Below are 17,087 nucleotides of genomic sequence, written 5' to 3'. Positions count from 1 at the left end.
TTTTAATCATGCTGTTAATAGAATACCATTTATTTAAATATTTTTGGATGTTTTCTACATTTTCAAATATATTGATTTCAATTACAACACAAAATACAAAGTGTATAGTGCTCACTTTGTATTTATTTTTGATTACAAATATTTGCACTTGTAAAAAACAAAAAAAATAGTATTTTTCAATTCACCTAATACAAGTACTGTAGTGCAATCTCTTTATCGTCAAAGTTGAATTTACAAAGGTAGAATTATGTAGAAAAAATAACTGCATTCAAAAGTAAAACAATGTAAAAAAAACATTAGAGCAAGGGTGGGCAAACATTTTGGCCTGAGGGCCGCATCAGGTTTCTGAACTTGTATGGAGAGCTGGTTAGGGGAGACTGTGCCTTCCCAAACAGCCAGGCATGGGCCGGGCCCCGCCCCCTATCCGACCGCCCCGCTTCTAGCCCCCTGCCCCATCCACCCCGCCCGCTCTCGGTCCCTTGGACCTCCCACCCCTACTTGCCGCCCCTCCTTCCTTACTGCCCCCCCGGGACCCCTGCTCCACCCAACCACTCCCGGACTCCTCGCCCCAACTGCCCCCCACAATCCCCCCTGCTCCCTGACCGCCCCTCCCAGGACCCCTGCCCCATCCACCCCCCTTGCTCCCTGTCCCCTGATCACCCCCTGCCACCCCATCCAACCCCTCCTCTCCTTCCTGACTGCCCCCCAGAACCCCTGCCCCCATTCAACCCCCGTTCCCTGCTCTCTGACTGCCCCGACCCCTATCCACGCCCCTGACTGCCCCGACCACCCCCCGAACTCCTCTGCCCTCTATTCAACCTCCCCCTGCTCCCTGCCCTCTTACCGCGCTGCCTGGAGCACCAGTGGCTGGAGGTGTGGCAGCACCAGGACAGGCAGCCGCGCAGCACAGAGCACCAGGTCAGGCCGGGCTCTGCAGCCCTGCTGCCCAGAGCATTGCGCTGCACGGCAGCGTGGACAGCCTCCTGGGCCAGGAGCTCAGGAGCCAGGCAGGATGGTCCCGTGGGCCGGATGTGGCCCGCAGGCCATAGTTTGCCCACCTCTGCTTTAGAGCCTACAAGTCCACTCAATTCTGCTTCAGCCAATTGCTCAGACAAACAAGTTTGGTTACAATTTTCAGGAGATAATGCTGCCCACTTCTTGTTTACAATGTCACCTGAAAGTGAAAAGAGGTGTTCGCATGGCACTGCTGTAGCCAGCATCGCAAGACATTTACGTGCCAGATCAACTAAAGATTCATATGTCGCTTCATGCTTCAACCACCATTCCAGAGGATATACGTCCATGCTGATGGGTTTTGCTCGATAATGATCCAAAGCAGAGCGGACCGACACATGCTCATTTTCATCATCTGAGTCAGATGCCACCAGCAGAAGGTTGATTCTTTTTTGGTGGTTGGGTTCTGTAGTTTCCGCATCAGAGTGTTCTCTTTTAAGACTTCTGAAAGCATGCTCCGCACCTTGTCCCTCTCAGATTTTGGAAGGCACTTCAGATTCTTAAATCTTGAGTTGAGTGCTGTAGCTATTTTTAGAAATCTCACATTGCTACCTTTGTGTTTTGTCAAATCTGCTATGAAAGTGTTCTTAAAATGAACATGTGCTGGGTCATCATCTGAGACTGCCATAACATGAAATATATGGCAGAATGCACATAAAACAGAACAGGAGACATACAATTCTCCCCCAAAGAGTTCAGTCCAATGTTCCCTCTAATTTTTTCCATCCATGTGCAGAATAAATTTTGTTATGTGCACCACCAGTAGAAACAAAAAACCTAGATATCATGTATATTTTTAAAAAGTTACCATACAGATAATTACTCCATCCAGAACAGGTTAGGCATTTTAGAACTCACTACTCAAAGAACTAAATTTAAATGTAAGAGAAATAAAAATTATGAAATGCATAGACCCGTCAAAAAACTGAAATGTGTGTGTGTTGGCTGTGGGGGAAGTTTCTGAGAGATGCCAGGCACTCACTGAAAGCTCTCTTGCTCTGTCCTAAGCCCTGTCTCCCCTCCCCAGCTCTGCAGAGATGGGGTACATGGGCAGGAGGGAGTGGGACAGGGAGGGAGAGAGTGCAAGTGGCGCTGGGGAAGTCTCAGAGACCATGTGCTGTCTCTTTAAGGCACTCACTGGGAAGGGAAGGCTTCAAGGCTCATTCAGACCTCAGACCACAGCAGCTCTCTCCTGCTGAGTCCTGAGCAGGGGTGAAAGTGGGCTGGTATGGTGTACCAGTAACAAGCTGGTACCAGCCTGTACGCAGCCCACGTTAAAGTGCTGGTGGGGGAAAGAGGCAGCAACATTAAAGCACTGCCACGGCAACGCTTTAAGGAGAGGAGTGTCCTTTGCTGCAGCAGAGCTTTAATGTTGCTGCCTCTTTTGCCTCCCGCGTCGGCAGCCCTGCCAGTAGAGTCCATACCAGCAGGGCGGCCAACAGAGGGGAAGGGGCAGTGATGTTAAAACGCTGCTGTGGCAAAGGACCCTCCTTAAAGCATTGCTGTGGCAGGCAGTGCTTCAACGTTGCTGCCCCCGCTCCCATCGGCGGCAAAAGGCACAACAATGTTAAAGCACTGCTGCAGCGCTTTAACGTCATTGCCCCTTTTGCCCCCCAGGCCACCAACGGGTGGGGAGGGGGAGGAGGAAGGGCAGCTGCCCCGAGGCCAGCGATTTAAAAGGGCCTGGGGCTTGCGGCAGCAGCCAGAACCCCGGGCCCTTTTAAATCATTGCCAGAGCCCCAGGCAGCGCGCATGGGCTGGCTGGGGGAGGCTGACCCACCCCAACCCCGCCCCTTCTGCCTGAGACCCCACCCCTTTTGAGGGCTGGAGCCGGCCCCCGTACCTGTAAGAATTTAATATTACTTTCACCCTTGGTCCTGAGCCAGGCCCTCCCCTCTCCCCTACTCTGTGGAGATGGGGTACACCCTGACATCAGAACCTCCCCACCCCACCCCCCGCTCTGCACAGCCAGCAGGAGGGTCCTGGGAGCAACGTGGCTGCAAAGCAACGGGGGGAGGGGCACCTGAACACACATTGCTTGATGTGCGCAGCTCTGCTAATCAAGTGCGTGGCACTTGAATCCCTTCTGGGCAGCTGCCCAACCATACTTAGAGGGAACACAGGTTCAGTCACATTTAATTAATGCATTTTTTTTAAACGAGCATCAGCAGCATGGAAGCACGTCTCTCTGGAATGGTAGCCGAAGCATGAAAGGGCATACGAATGTTTAGCATATCTGGCATGTAAATACCTTGCAACGCGAGCTATAAAAGTGCCATGCAAATGCCTGGTCTCACTTTCTGATGACATTGTAAATAAGAAGCGGGCAGCATTATCTTCTGTAAATGTAAACAAACTTGTTTGTCTTAGTGGTTGGCTGAACAAGAAGTAGGACTGAGTTGACTTATAGGCTCTAAAGTTTTACATATTTTTTGTTACATAACCATACTCAAAAACAAAATCTACTTTTTAAAGTTACACTTTCACAATAAAGAGATTGCACTACAGTACTTGTATGAGGTGAATTGAAAAATACTATTTCTTTTGTTTATTTTTACAGTACAAATGTTTGTAATAAAAATATAAAGTGAGCACTGTACACTTTGTATTCTGTGTTGTAATAGAAATAAATATATTTGAAAATGTAGAAAAACATTCAAAAATATTCAATAAATTTCAATAGGTATTCTATTGCTTAACAGTGAGTAATCACGATTAATTTGAGTTAATTGTGTGAGTTAATTGCGATTAAATTGACAGCATATAAACAAACAGAATTTAGACATAAATTTTACCACTAAAAGAATAGAATGAATCTTGCTTAAACCATGTAAAAAAAAAACAAAAAAAACTTTTAGCTCCTGTTATAATAGACATCAAATCTCTTTCTATCCCTCGCTTACATTTAAGTTTTCAAGTGTTTTCCTGCAAATTACCGCAGTCTGGCTTTTTTGCCCACCCTATCCCACCCGCAAAGTACATTTTGGCAGCACTATTTTGCCCTATTATGGCAGTGGATCCTGTGGGACCCCAGTCCTGCTGCAAGGCTCTGATTCACACCCTAGCTTTTCCCGAACTAAATGTTTGTGTAGACAAGCCCCGAGATACAATCTCGGACAGTCACCAGCATTTGACAGCAACTTCCTCACCCGCCCCCTTGGAATCTTACTTACTCTAAATATCCTCAAGGGGACATACTTATCATGGAAATCCATCCACCGATGCTCAGTATACGCCTCAATGCAATCCATTTCCTGTGACCCTTTACTTCCTTCTTCTCATCAGAGCAATTATCACCCCTGCTGTGTGTGGGGCGGGGAATGGCTCCCTTCAGAGCCCCTCAATACCAATTTGATTGGATGTCACAAAGGAAAGCTTTCAGAGTAACAGCCGTGTTAGTCTGTATTCGCAAAAAGAAAAGGAGTACTTGTGGCACCTTAGAGACTAACCAATTTATTAGAGCATAAGCTTTCGTGAGCTACAGCTCACTTCATCAGATGCATATCGTGGAAACTGCAGCAGGCTTTATATATACACAGAGAATATGAACCAATACCTCCTCCCACCCCACTGTCCTGCTGGTAATAGCTTATCTAAAGTGATCATCAGGTGGGCCATTTTGATGAGATGAGAGTACACACATGCAAGTCAGAGATACAGAAAGGTGGGAGTGAGACACCCACATCAACCAAAGGAGAGGCAGAATAAGACAAGACAAACAGGACTGAGCATTATTGGCCCACCTGATGATCACTTTAGATAAGCTATTACCAGCAGGACAGTGGGGTGGGAGGAGGTATTGGTTCATATTCTCTGTGTATATATAAAGCCTGCTGCAGTTTCCACGATATGCATCTGATGAAGTGAGCTGTAGCTCACGAAAGCTTATGCTCTAATAAATTGGTTAGTCTCTAAGGTGCCACAAGTACTCCTTTTCTTTTTACAAAGGAAAGCCAATCAGCAAGGCACATCAGAGCTTACTGTCTGCCTTTGCAGCACTTCTAGTGAGAAGGCAAGCTGGGATCAATGATATGAGTTCCACATCTGCATACCCATCATCTCGCTCCCAGGAGCACTACAATGGGTAGTCACCAGCCTCTGGAACATCCATCATGAAGGGGAGAGGAGGATGCTGTTCAGAGATTCTGTGGAGGCAGTGACTCAGGACCTCCCTTGCACTTAGACCAACGACTGTTTTGATCGGGTAGCCCAGATGCATCTTGAGACTAGGACAGAAGTGATGCTAGACTTGATTTAGAGAGGACCATCTTCTCTAGCCATAAAGGCCAATGTAGCACTTCCTTAATCTTAAAACAAAACAAAAACACAAACAAAACACACAAAACAAACAAAACGGCCAGCAGAGCAGAACCAGTATTTGCCACCAAATACACACAGGGTGTAGGAAGGAAACTAGAATTCAGTTGGGGGGGCGGGGGGAGGGGAAGAGGACAAACCCCCCACCACCGCCACACATACACAAACAAAATGCAATGAGACATTCAGATGGTAAGAAAACATTATTTAATGTCTGTAGCCTTTACAAATATTCCTGAGCCCTGACACCTTTCAGGGAGCCAAAAGATTGTGTGTTCCTTAAGTAAGTGATAAGACACAGACTCAGTAAACAGACTTCAGAGCTCCTGTAGAGACTTGATGTCATCACACATGCCTTCATAGGCATATTCTGTACCAAATACTTGTGGCTTCAGAGTGAAATGGCTCGGCTAGGATCTAGGGTCAGAGGGTCTGGCATGAAGCTGACAGCAGTCACTGTGAACTAGGAAGTACCATGTGTGCAGCACTACAGAAGCAATTGGGGGGAAGGTAGCAGCAGCAGGAGTCGGGGGGTGGAGATTGCTGGTGCTATTCTGTTCAATAAGGGAAGGATTTCCTGTCCTGGATCACTACCAGTATTTGCCGCAAAGACCAATGGCCACACACAATTTACAGAGCCAAGAATACTGCAGAAATGAGCAGCAGCACCACAGCCTGGAAGTGGCCATCTTCACAGTGTACTAACTTTGCAGGACTTCATGGGCAGATGAAACATTCTCTGTGTGGCTAGAAAAAGCTGCACCACCTGTGCCCCCATAGACCATTCCAGGATGGCCATAGTGCTCATCTATTCAGAAGGCAAATGGTGTTGCAAATGTACACGCCCCCTTAGAGAGCAATGGTAAGCTCTAGCAAGGTCTCTTCAAGGCTTTAGTAGTGATAGTGTCACTTCCCTTTCCCAGATCTCTGCAAACTGGTACCAATGACACCCTTTCCCCCACAAAATGTTTTAAAATAGCTTTGACATTCCCCATCGGCTTGGTCCACGGCTGACAGTGCTGCAAAGAGGCGGCCAACGCGAGTCCAGCCTTAGAAACACACTCAGGAGCCCTCAGGGGATGTCCTGTCCAAGATCTGCTGGGCGATGTGAGCAAGGGCAGGGAAGGCAGAACTCTTGGGAAACTCCTGGATGAAATCTCTGCCTTCCTCCAAGCTCTGGGTGAGCTGGGGATCAAGGGGAACACACCCTGTGTGGGAGGGCAAAGGGAGAAAGTGACCATGAGACCATTGGGACGAGTTACAGAGATGAGAGTACACACATGCAAGTCAGAGATACAGAAAGGTGGGAGTGAGACACCCACATCAACCAAAGGAGAGGCAGAATAAGACAAGACAAACAGGACTGAGCATTATTAACCTCCTTACTGCTCACCAGCAAGACTACATTCTAGATGTGCAGCACCATACCAGACATTTTCTTGGTAGAAAGGAGCTATAAGTGGTTCTAGCACCACAATCAGCAGAGATTTACCCTGGCATCACTGTCGAGACTATTGCTCCTTGATTAGGGGGAGGAATAAATAATTAAGGAGGTTTAAATAAATTCCTCATTTCCCTCATAGGAGCTCTGCTGGACTCTCAGTGGTGCTGCCTGTATTTGCCGTTACCTGACAGCAGGCAACTAGGATCACTCCAAATCTCCCATCATATGCAAAGCCGGACTGGACTGCCAGGTTCTCTGCCGGCCAGACACACAATAACCACATCCCTTTGGCAGCTCTATGCTCCTCTCCCAAACTAGGTTCTCTTCAGACCTCAAGGGGAGATTCCCCTGCTTAGCTTGCAGTTTGGTTTCTGGACCCCATTCCATGCTCCTTGTGGCACTGTGTTCTCACCACTCACCAACCATTTGCTCTTCTGATCTACCCCTCCCCCGAGGGAGGGTTCTGCATTCAAAAGACACTCACCTAGGAATGGGACTCCGGCATGCCTGGCCAGCTCTTCACCGCCCCCTTTGGAAAAGAGGTTTGTGCACTCCTGGAAGAGCAGAAGAAACAGCATTTAGTCACCAGGAACTTCCCAGAGCAGCAGTTCTGCAGACGGCTGGGCATCAAAGATGGCCAACATGACTGTTTATCTGGATACATTTAATGCAGAGAATGATACAATTATCTGAGTAAGCAATGCTCATTTGCCTGGGGCAGCTGCTGATTCCCCCCCCTGACTTCATGCACTTCCTCAAAGACATTCTTACCCCCCATCACCCACTAGGAAGACAAAAGAGCAGCCTCTCCTGAACCTACCCCAACAGCCAGCCAATGAAGGAGGGCAGGGTCCACAAAGCAGTACAGTCAGCCGCTTGCCTCCAGAGACCTACCACATTACCTTTGTGGCATTCCCTGGTCTCTCCAATGGACCACAGTCAAGCAAAGTCAATTTAAACCCCAGGCCTCAAGCAGAACAATGTAGCAGATTGCCTAGCATACCCTTGAGGCAGGAGGTGCTCAGCCGTGGGTCAGTTTTAAAGGGCTCACCAAACAGTGCGGGCAGACGAAACCACTCATGTTCTCTACAATCCCGATCACTCGCAATCCTGTCTTCTTACAGAATGTCAGCTCTCGTCTGACATCCCCTATAGACACCGCCTGTGGGCACAGAGTCATGGGGTATCAGTGATAAAGGGACAGCAAAATCAAAGAGGTGCATGTCCATCTTTCTGCCCATTCATCCAGTGCTGCCAATCCTTGAGTTTAGGTCAGGCTACACAGAGACAGGTTGGAGGGATGAAGGGAGTAGAAATGCAGAACTAATAGCCATAGAGAGACACTGACATTCATACAGGGTCATGTAAACACAAACCTAAAGGCATAATGGGGTCAATAAAATATTAGTTTGGTGTGACCCCAAGGCAGGGTGTGGAAACATCTACCCCAGCAAGCATCATATACCTGTGGCGTCGTGACCAGGACTGCCCCGAGGGGCTTGTATTGGCGAAGGGATTCCACCGTGGAGATGTGCTCATCCGAGGTCCCCGGAGGTGTATCCACAATAAGGAAGTCAAGTTCTCCCCAGGTCACATCGGAGATAAATTGCTTTATCAAAGCTGCCAAAACAAAACGGAGGAAAATCTTTGCTTTCAGCAGAGGTGTGGTCTGTAATCTCAACAGTGTGGTAGCAGCAGTTGTTAGATATCAGATCACCACATTGTGTGAACAGATAGGTTCAAAAGAATAAGACTTAAGTAGGAAGAGAAGCCCTCTATCAACAGAAGCAGTGCCATCTTCCCTCAGGGTCTCTATCCTGCCCTACAGGGAGTGCATCTACAGGGCGTGGCAAGAGGGTAGTTCAGTCTCCAAGACCATGGAGATTCTGTTCTGTGCCAACAACAGTGATCATTATAGAGGCCTGTCCAGAGAGCACAGGACAGATCTAACAGCTCATTCCCCAGAGCTGGTTTACACTACCTAGTTAGATCGACATAAGGCAGCTTATGTCGATCTAATTATCACACTACAGCCATGCTCCTGCAGATGTAAGTCCCATTATACCGGCCTAATAGCTTCACCTCCACAAGAGGCATAAGGCTTATGTTAATGTAGTTAGGGCAATGCAATGTCTGTGTAGACACTGCATCCCTTACCTCAGCTGTCTTGTCAATTTCACGGCAGGAGCCATGCTCCTGGCTGGGAGTTGAGATATGAAGCCCAGGGCGGCTTCAGGCGCCGATCCCAGCTGGGAGTCAGGGCAAGAAGCCGGGGGGAAGGGGAGCTTCAGATGATGACCAGCCTAGATTGAAAGCAACAACCTAGAGGTCAAAGGCTACCTACACCTAGTCTGCCATCCAGCCCTAGTTCACCTGCTCAAACATTGCAGTCTGTAGTCCTTGCTATCCATGCCTAAGCACAAGGGGATAATGAGCAATATGCAAGACAAGACCAGCCTGTAAGTAAGGCAAGCATGTGTTTCAACGAGCTTCATCTTTGCAGGAGGTGCCCTTGCTGTAGGGCAGTGGTCCCCAAACTGTGGGGCAACCCACACCCCTCGAGGGGGGCATGGAGCCCCATTCCACCTCCAGCCACAGCTCCACTCTGCTCCGTCCCCAGCCCAGCTCTGGCCCCAGATGCAGCTCCACCCTGCCCCCAGGCCGCTCCTCCTCTTGCCTCAGCTTTCTCCTCCTGTTTCCCCCCAGCTCTGCTTCAGCCTGAGCTCCTTCACTGAGGATGGAAGCCTTGGCTGTGCAGTAATGGCGAGGGGTGCAACAGGAGAAGTTTGGGCACCACTGCTGTAGGGTCACTACCAAGAGTAAAAGCCGTGTGTACCGTTTTTCTTGGGTCCTCTCCAAACCACAGCATCGTCTGGCTTCTCCAGCAAGAAGCCAATCGACATGAGAGAGATGCTTTTGTCCTGGTCGACGAAGACAGGCACCCAGCCACTGTCACACTGGTGCACACTCTTGCCCTGGACTTTGAGCATTTGAGGGATGCTGGGGCCACATAGGTCCACATCCAGGATCCCCACCTGCCAGTAAATATGTGGAACCATTCAGACAATCCCTTAAACTAAGGCAGTACAGAGGGCCACTACAGTGGCAAAACATAACTCTTCACTGATTTCTACAGCCCAGATCTTAAGGAAAGGATGGCTTAGAATCCTACACATCAGATTTGAAATACACAGGAACCACATGTTCAAATCCCGGATGAGTTCACACAACCTTTCCCCTTTCCAAGGGAGATCAGTGTGTTGTCATTGAACTTCCTGGACAGAGATCTTTCAAATGAGACCTTAAAAACCATGGCCCATCTGCTCTGCAGGACTTTAAAGAGCCTTTGGGACATTTTGTTTGCCCTGTGTCCTCAGCCACAATTCCCCACTGCCGTTATGTTGGGTGGCTGACCCTCCCTCCCCGCAAGAGGCCACATTTTAGTGGGTGTGGGTGTGTGGGTGTGTGTGAAGTGCTTTGAGAGCCTTCACCACAATGTAAATTGTAAACATTCATATAGCTCATGTTCTGCTTATATGCACAGGAGGGCCCCTCCCTCTTCCAAATCTTTCTCTCTGCCTTTCCATAAGTAAGCCCAATGTCCTCTCAGACCCCTAGAAACCTTTAGAGGGATTTTGCCTCCCCTTTCTTTTCCCTACTCATACTTATGCCCTATAAATCGGCATTGCCCACACAACAGCTGCCATGAAGCAGGTCAGGCAAGACAACAAGAGGCCTTGGAGAGCAATGACAGCAAAGATCAAGGACTCAACCTTCATGGTCTCCATCCACACAGCAAGTGAGTATCCCAGTAGCTTTTTAGAGCATAGTATATCAAAGCCTGCCAAGCCCAAAGAAGACATTACTTAGGAAAGGGAGGCAACATGGCCTAGCAACTCCATTGAGGTCCAGGTGTCAAGGAACCTGCGTTCTACTCCCGGTTCTTCCACTGTCTCACTGTGTGACTTTAGACAAGTCACTTCCCCACTCGGTGCCTATTTTCCCATTAGCATAATGCAGACAATTATAATGAACAAGCTTTGCACAGCGCTTTCATCATGTTTTGCACATATATAGCATCTTTAATAGAGGACCTTAAAGCTGGACTTTGCAGCTTTTTTTGGTCAAATAAATGCAGAAAAATCTGAAATCTTATAGTAAAAATAACTTTTGCTCAACCTCAGCAGGATCTTAATGACTAGATAAACATCTTGTAGCATTTTTGCTAATACCTAGATTATGAACGTACAACCCCAGACTAGAATCTTGGGGAAGGAGAATACACTCATAACTGCCACATGGTAGCTTGCTCACCTTCTTCCCAGCATGCCGTAAAGCCAGAGCCAGCTCGGTGGAGATGGTGCTTTTTCCCACGCCTCCTTTTCCTGAGAGCACCAGAAGGATGTGTCCAACTCCAGCCAGGTTACCTCTCTCTGTGAAGGACAACGGAACAACGCTGAGGCATCCCTGCACCTCTACACAGCATCATGCTGCTCTGAGGATGTATGAATAGCAATGCCATAGGCAGCCAGCTGAGTGACTCCTCACATTTCACAGCTAGGACATCATTCCCACTAAAGGAGTTATCACCATGTAAACTACAGAAAAGACATTTTGGCTAAGGTGTTGCAAAATGTTTAAAAACAGTGGGGCAACCTGAGTCAAAATGTGATGGTGGATTTTGAGTAGACAATTATCCACTAGGAACAGGGCTGTGACTCATCAGCTCAACATACAGCCAGTGGGTGGTAAGGACTTTGGTTCTGATTCAGCAAAGTACTTAAACTGACCTCAGTGGGACTTAAGCACATGCTTAAATGCTCTGGGCCAGACTGCAATTTGGGACCTAGTGAAACGCTCTGGGCCTTCCCTTTCCTCAGCCATCCAGTCCCCTAGGAGTTTCCTGCTTTCTGTGCTGTGTAGATCTTGTTTTTATGGATGTGTCAGTGTCTTGTTTTAAATTTTCTTTGGTTTGCTTGCTGCACTGTCAGTGTTTGCTCTGGTCTAAGCAACCTCTGTTTATGACTCATACACAGTGTGCTTTCAGTCCCCAGGGAAGGGGTGTGAACACATTCTTCTGAGATTCTTTAAATGGAGTACAGCTAGAGGGCCTCAAGGGGTACTGGCAGAGGCAGAAAATCTGAAATTTGTGATCTAAAGATCCATCTAGAGACAAGAACTACACAGCTCTGAAAGCAAGAAAAATTCAAAATGGAGATAAAGCCCCAGCAAACCTGCATTAACACACTCATTTCACCACTGTAATGACACTAGAGGAAATTACACCTTTGAACCATCCCAAGAACGAAGTTCTGTATTGAGTCACAGCACAGATAAGTGGCAGTGCAAGATTCCTCATCAATGGAATTCAACCTTGACCCAAGGGGACCAGCTCTATACATGAGAGGAGGAGGAGGATGGGTATTGTTACAGGTTTCTGGAGCTCAGGGCAAATGACGCTGCCTCTTGGCAAATTAGGGACCTTGGTTAGTTTCACATGCTATAACTCACATGCTATATTTGGTAGAGGGCTGGAACTTGCTGTACCTCCAGGACCAAAGATCACTGACAATTTTAAGGACCAATGTCTCATGAACCACATGAAACAAAGCTTATACACCACAGGTTTCCAATAAATCCATCTTTCCAAAGGCAGATCTCTGGGATCTTGTGTTCCAGCAAAGGCCTTTACTGTTAAAAATCAAATCTGGATTGTTATGTGGGAGTGGGGAAAAGAAGCAAGGGAGCAATGAGAGTAACCTGATTTTACAGCAAGAATGTCACCTAATTTTGTTTTAGGTATGTTTTGTTATGGATTGTTACTTTAAGTGTTTCATAAACAAAGTAATATCAGCACCTCTGCCGCGATTTGCAAATTTGGCACAGCTTCCTGAAGATTTTTTCTAAGGCCCTAATTATAGGTAAAATATCTCCATGAATCTTTACATTATCTGTACTTCTGCACTAGTGGGACCAGGTGTCCAATGGAGAACTCCCTCACCTGACTCACAGGTAACAGAGGACTATTTGAATTCCAATGGCTCCTAACACTCCTGAATGATCAGTAACACATTCTGGAAACCCTAAGGACTCAGACATAAAGGTAAACACAATCCTCAGTAAGTCCAGGAAAAAACAGAAATAGTTAACATGAATCATCAAGGAATTTCCTAAAGCTTCACATATCAAAGTGGGGTGTACCTCAGACTGGTTCTGTTCGCTGAACCTGAACCATCAGAAGCAGCACTTGAGAGGAAGATGTGATCTCTTGCTTCAGAGGGGTTTTCCAGTGTTTCATAAAATATAAAATATATATATTATATAATATATATATATATTATATAATATTATTGTATAAAATAGCAATCAAGGAAGAGGAAGACTTCATTTTACTGAAGAACAAGCTGAGTGAGAAAAACAGACTTCATCTTGAGATGGAGCCTGCTTTGATCATGGGAGAAGTAATCAGGAATTCAAAGGTAACTCATAGCACAGATCTCTGCTTTTTTTCTCCTTTGTAATGAAAGGAAGAAATTGCAAGATGTTTCCATAGGTGTTTAATATCTAACATCCTTTTATGTAGGTTCTCTCTCTCTCCCCCATAATTTTTAAAACCTCTTTGGTTGTATACAGATGAATTGTCTATTGTCATATAGTTGGGGAGCATATTAGATGGCATTTTCAAGGTTAGGATTGTTATTATTCTCTCAAAGGGGCCAAGGACTAGAGAAAGCAGCAAGTTCCAAAGGCTAGATCCACAAAAGGACATAGCTTTAGGTACTTAAAATGGCAGCTAACATGTGGGGGGACTCAGAGATCCTCAAACCCTCTATTCAGCTGCTGTCTAACTGCATAGGTGCCTACATCCCTCCTGGTGGATGCACACAAAACCACTGCAGTCCTGACACCGCCAAGCTGCTCGGTGCCCTAGGTCATGCTTAAGCCCTGTCAAGGCTGATTCCCCACTCTGGCATGTGGAGTGCAGAAGTGGGGGCCCGCAAGGATTCTAAAAATTAATACTGGCCACTCCAGGCTTGTATTAAACTCCGATGGTTACAGCTTTTCTCTGACCTTGGATGGGTAGACGCTACCATCACCCAAGTGCAGAAACCCCCTTTTGAGAACCCAGAAAGGTGCACTTGAGAATTCCTTCCCTCTGGGGAAGAGCTGAGAAAGAAAAAACAAAGAAAATCAGCTGTTGCCACCAGCTAATTAAACAGCATGTGCACAAATCTCTTAGGACACAAAAGTCCTAATCCTGTTCTTAAAAAAGGTAATTTTATTAAAAACAAAAAGAAAGAAAATACATCTGGAATTTAGGCTAATGCTAGATTTAAAAAGAGCAAATATAATAATTAAGTATCAAGAATGGTTTCCTTGAGGTCCAGCTTAATGGTTACAAGCAAAACAAAAGCATCTGGGTGTTAGCACAGAGAAGTGGAAGCCATAAAGAAATAAAAGAGATAAACCTAATTGTGTCTTCCTAGACATTTCCTGATCTACTTACATATCTGAGGTTTCAAATGAGTAATTTCTAGGTATGATTTAATGATTTTTCATACCTGGTGCAAGCTCTTACAGCATAGTCCAGCCCTGTCCCTGCTCTCTGGGAGCATAACCACAGACAGACAAAACGGGAGTCTTGTTTCAATTTTAAGAAGTTCTAACCTTCCCATTGGCTCTTTTGGCTAGGTGCCCACTCACTTCCTTTTACCTATGCATGCAGTCAGACTTTTTAACCTTTTACAGGTAAAACAAATAGAGAACTGCTACCAACAGGGATTTTATAGCTAACTGGCTGTCTGTAAAAGGAATCTACCCCTGCCCCTTCATTTATCACAAGTCCCAGTGGAATTCACAAGCTAGGTGCCCCTTCCCTCCCATCTCAATTGCAGGGCCTGATCCAACAGGTGTTCTCTGAAGCCCTCACACAAGAGACAGCTGGGTGGCATGCAGGAGAATGCCCAATAACCCAGTGGTCAGAGCTCTCACCTGGGAAATAGCAAGTCCAGGAATAGCATAGTCCAGGAAAGTGCCCATCCCCATGTGATGGGGTGTTCTGGGGCAGGTCTCCCACAGCCACTCCTGTTGGAACTGGACCACTTTGTATGAATAATTAACTATTCATTAGACCAGAAAAAGATTGATTCTACAGCCTAGTGGTTAGGTCACTCACCCAGGATGTTGGAGCCCCAAATGCCATTTCCTGCTCCAATGAACATTTAATCATTTATACAACCAGAGAGATTGAGAGAGACCCACCCCAAAACATCCAATAGCATGGGGGTCAATCCTCCTCAGGGATGGATGCCCAAATCAGGCAGAGCAGGGATTTGAAAATGGGTCCCTCACCTTCCGAGTGCCCTAACCTCTGGGCTATTGTTTATAATGGGGTGACCATCAGTCTCCATCTCTCATGCATGCACACCTGAGCAAAACAGAGACAGATGGCTGACCTGGTTTAAAGCTTATCTATATTTGAAATGTTGCAGCAACACAGCCGTAATGCTATATTGTAGACATTACCTACACTGACGAAAGGGGTTCTCCCATCAGCGTATGTAATCCACCTCCTTTCTAGATACACAATCCAGCATATATAAATCTATTTCTTCCATCGACCTGTCTACATGGGGATTTAGGCTAGTTTAACTAGGTCACTCAGGAATGGGGATTTTTGACACCCCTTGTCGACATAACTGGGTCCATCTAATTTTCTAGTGTAGACCAGCCCTTAGGTGCCTAAGTCCAGGAGCAGGATGACAGCTGTGAATCCCAAACGGAGATCTGTGCCTCCCTCTGGACCAGAGTAGGTACCTATTGATGTTTTGTTTACATCCCACCCCTTTGCTTGGCATTTTTGATTGGCTAATTTATTCAGCTTCAAGCTTAGCATACTAAGCCCCATTCTGTCAGTCCTATTCTTAGATGCCTAACTCTCCCCATGCCTGGGCACCTAACTCTGGGATGAGGATTCCACTGGGTAATAGGACACCTAAAGGTTAGGTGCTGCAATGCTCAGTGTTGCAACATCTAAGCCCTTTTGTGGATTTAGTCCCAAGTTGCTGGTCATAGGAGAAGAGAAAACGTAGCAGGAGTCGGACTGAGTTAGGTTACTAATAGTGTGTCACGCCACAAATTCTTGGCAGTTTCATCAGTTTCTGCAAAGTCCATGTGGTAGGGTTGAGAAAGATAGCCTCCTTGCACATGGGAACTGGTGCTGTGCTGTTTTAGGTACTGTCTACACTACAAAAAAAACACCTACTGTATAACTGTCCCCAAGATACAGTTAGGCACAATCTGCTCTGAAAGGCTGTGTTTTCACTGTGCTGGGATTTTGTACCAAGTTGTAGACAATGAGTAAAGGAACTATTCATAGTTCTCAGCACATCAGTGATCCCTGTCTTTGTTTTACATTCTCCGTGCAATAGTAGATGCAGTTCACTGTCCTAGTCCTCATCTTTAAACCTCACGTCAGAGTGGGGAGTACAGAGGAATCCCTCTCCCAGAGTGCTACGGTCAATCGGGAGAAGAGAGCAGGCCAAAGCCAGGTCTCAGCATCCTCGGCGCAGCCCCCAGCCGCCGAGCACCACAGTACCAAGCCAGAAAGAGCACGTGTGGTCTTTATACCTAGGCCTTCCCTCTGCAGAAGCAGACACACACTGGCCAAAGGATGACATGTCCTTGCTGTCACGGGGAAGCGGAGGGGGAGCGATGGACCCCGGCTGGGAGCCACCCCCAGTCCCAGCGCAGCCAAAGCCCCGCCCCACCCATGGCTGGCGGAGCAGAGCACAACAGGCCTGGTCAGCAGCGGCTCCGAGTCACGCATATGGCCGCTGGGTGCCACAGAAACACGGTCCAAGCAGCCGCTGTACAGCGACACCCCCCGCCTTAGCGGGCGGCTCCCGGGAGGCCATCGCTCCCCGTGCATAGCGTCGGGCAGGGACCGGGGGAGGAGGCCCATCGTGAGCGGCTGAGCCTCGCAGTCCCCACGGCTCGGGGCTTTCCCAGCACAGCTAGGCAGGGGAGTCAGGAGAGGCCGCTGCGGGAGCCCTCGCTACAACCCCCCGCAGAACGGCCCCGCTCCTTCTGCCCCTCCAGCTCCCCACTACTCACCCCCGACTACCTCCATGCTGCTTCAAGCAGTGCTCCTGCACTTCCGAGTGCCCCGAGATCACGCGCCGAGGAGCGCCGCCACCAATGAGAAACCGAGCTCTGGCTGTAATCCCGCCCCGTGAACTAATATTGGCCCCAACCTGACCTTGCTGACTGACGTTCCTCTCAGCCAATGGCCTCTGCGTTTCTGTTACGT

At 47.5% G+C, this 17,087-nt stretch overlaps 1 protein-coding gene across 8 annotated transcripts; it reads right to left on the bottom strand.

The window, feature by feature from the left end:
• Window positions 1-5,519: 5,519 nt before the first annotated feature.
• Window positions 5,520-16,986, bottom strand: NUBP2 (NUBP iron-sulfur cluster assembly factor 2, cytosolic). Of its 8 annotated transcripts, none has more exons than XM_073363025.2 (8): window positions 16,892-16,980; window positions 12,977-13,942; window positions 11,090-11,208; window positions 9,612-9,810; window positions 8,241-8,395; window positions 7,827-7,937; window positions 7,260-7,329; window positions 5,520-6,539 (listed from the first exon to the last, which is right to left on the bottom strand). In XM_073363025.2, exons 4-8 carry the CDS (start codon window positions 9,763-9,765, stop codon window positions 6,394-6,396), a joined length of 636 nt encoding a protein of 211 aa, XP_073219126.1. In that variant the 5' UTR covers window positions 9,766-9,810; window positions 11,090-11,208; window positions 12,977-13,942; window positions 16,892-16,980; the 3' UTR covers window positions 5,520-6,393. The 8 variants fall into 8 exon arrangements, with proteins under 8 accessions (XP_073219126.1, XP_073219129.1, XP_073219131.1 ...); XM_073363028.2 differs by having other exon boundaries at window positions 12,977-13,046; window positions 16,892-16,952; XM_073363030.2 differs by lacking the exon at window positions 12,977-13,942 and adding an exon at window positions 12,287-12,466 and having other exon boundaries at window positions 16,892-16,941.
• Window positions 16,987-17,087: the final 101 nt, after the last annotated feature.

This window comes from Lepidochelys kempii, chromosome 10, assembly GCF_965140285.1.
Source record: "Lepidochelys kempii isolate rLepKem1 chromosome 10, rLepKem1.hap1, whole genome shotgun sequence".
Lineage (NCBI taxonomy): Eukaryota > Metazoa > Chordata > Testudines > Cheloniidae > Lepidochelys > Lepidochelys kempii.
Note: the sequence above shows the minus strand (reverse complement) of the source record. Positions and strands in the feature narration are given on the sequence as shown.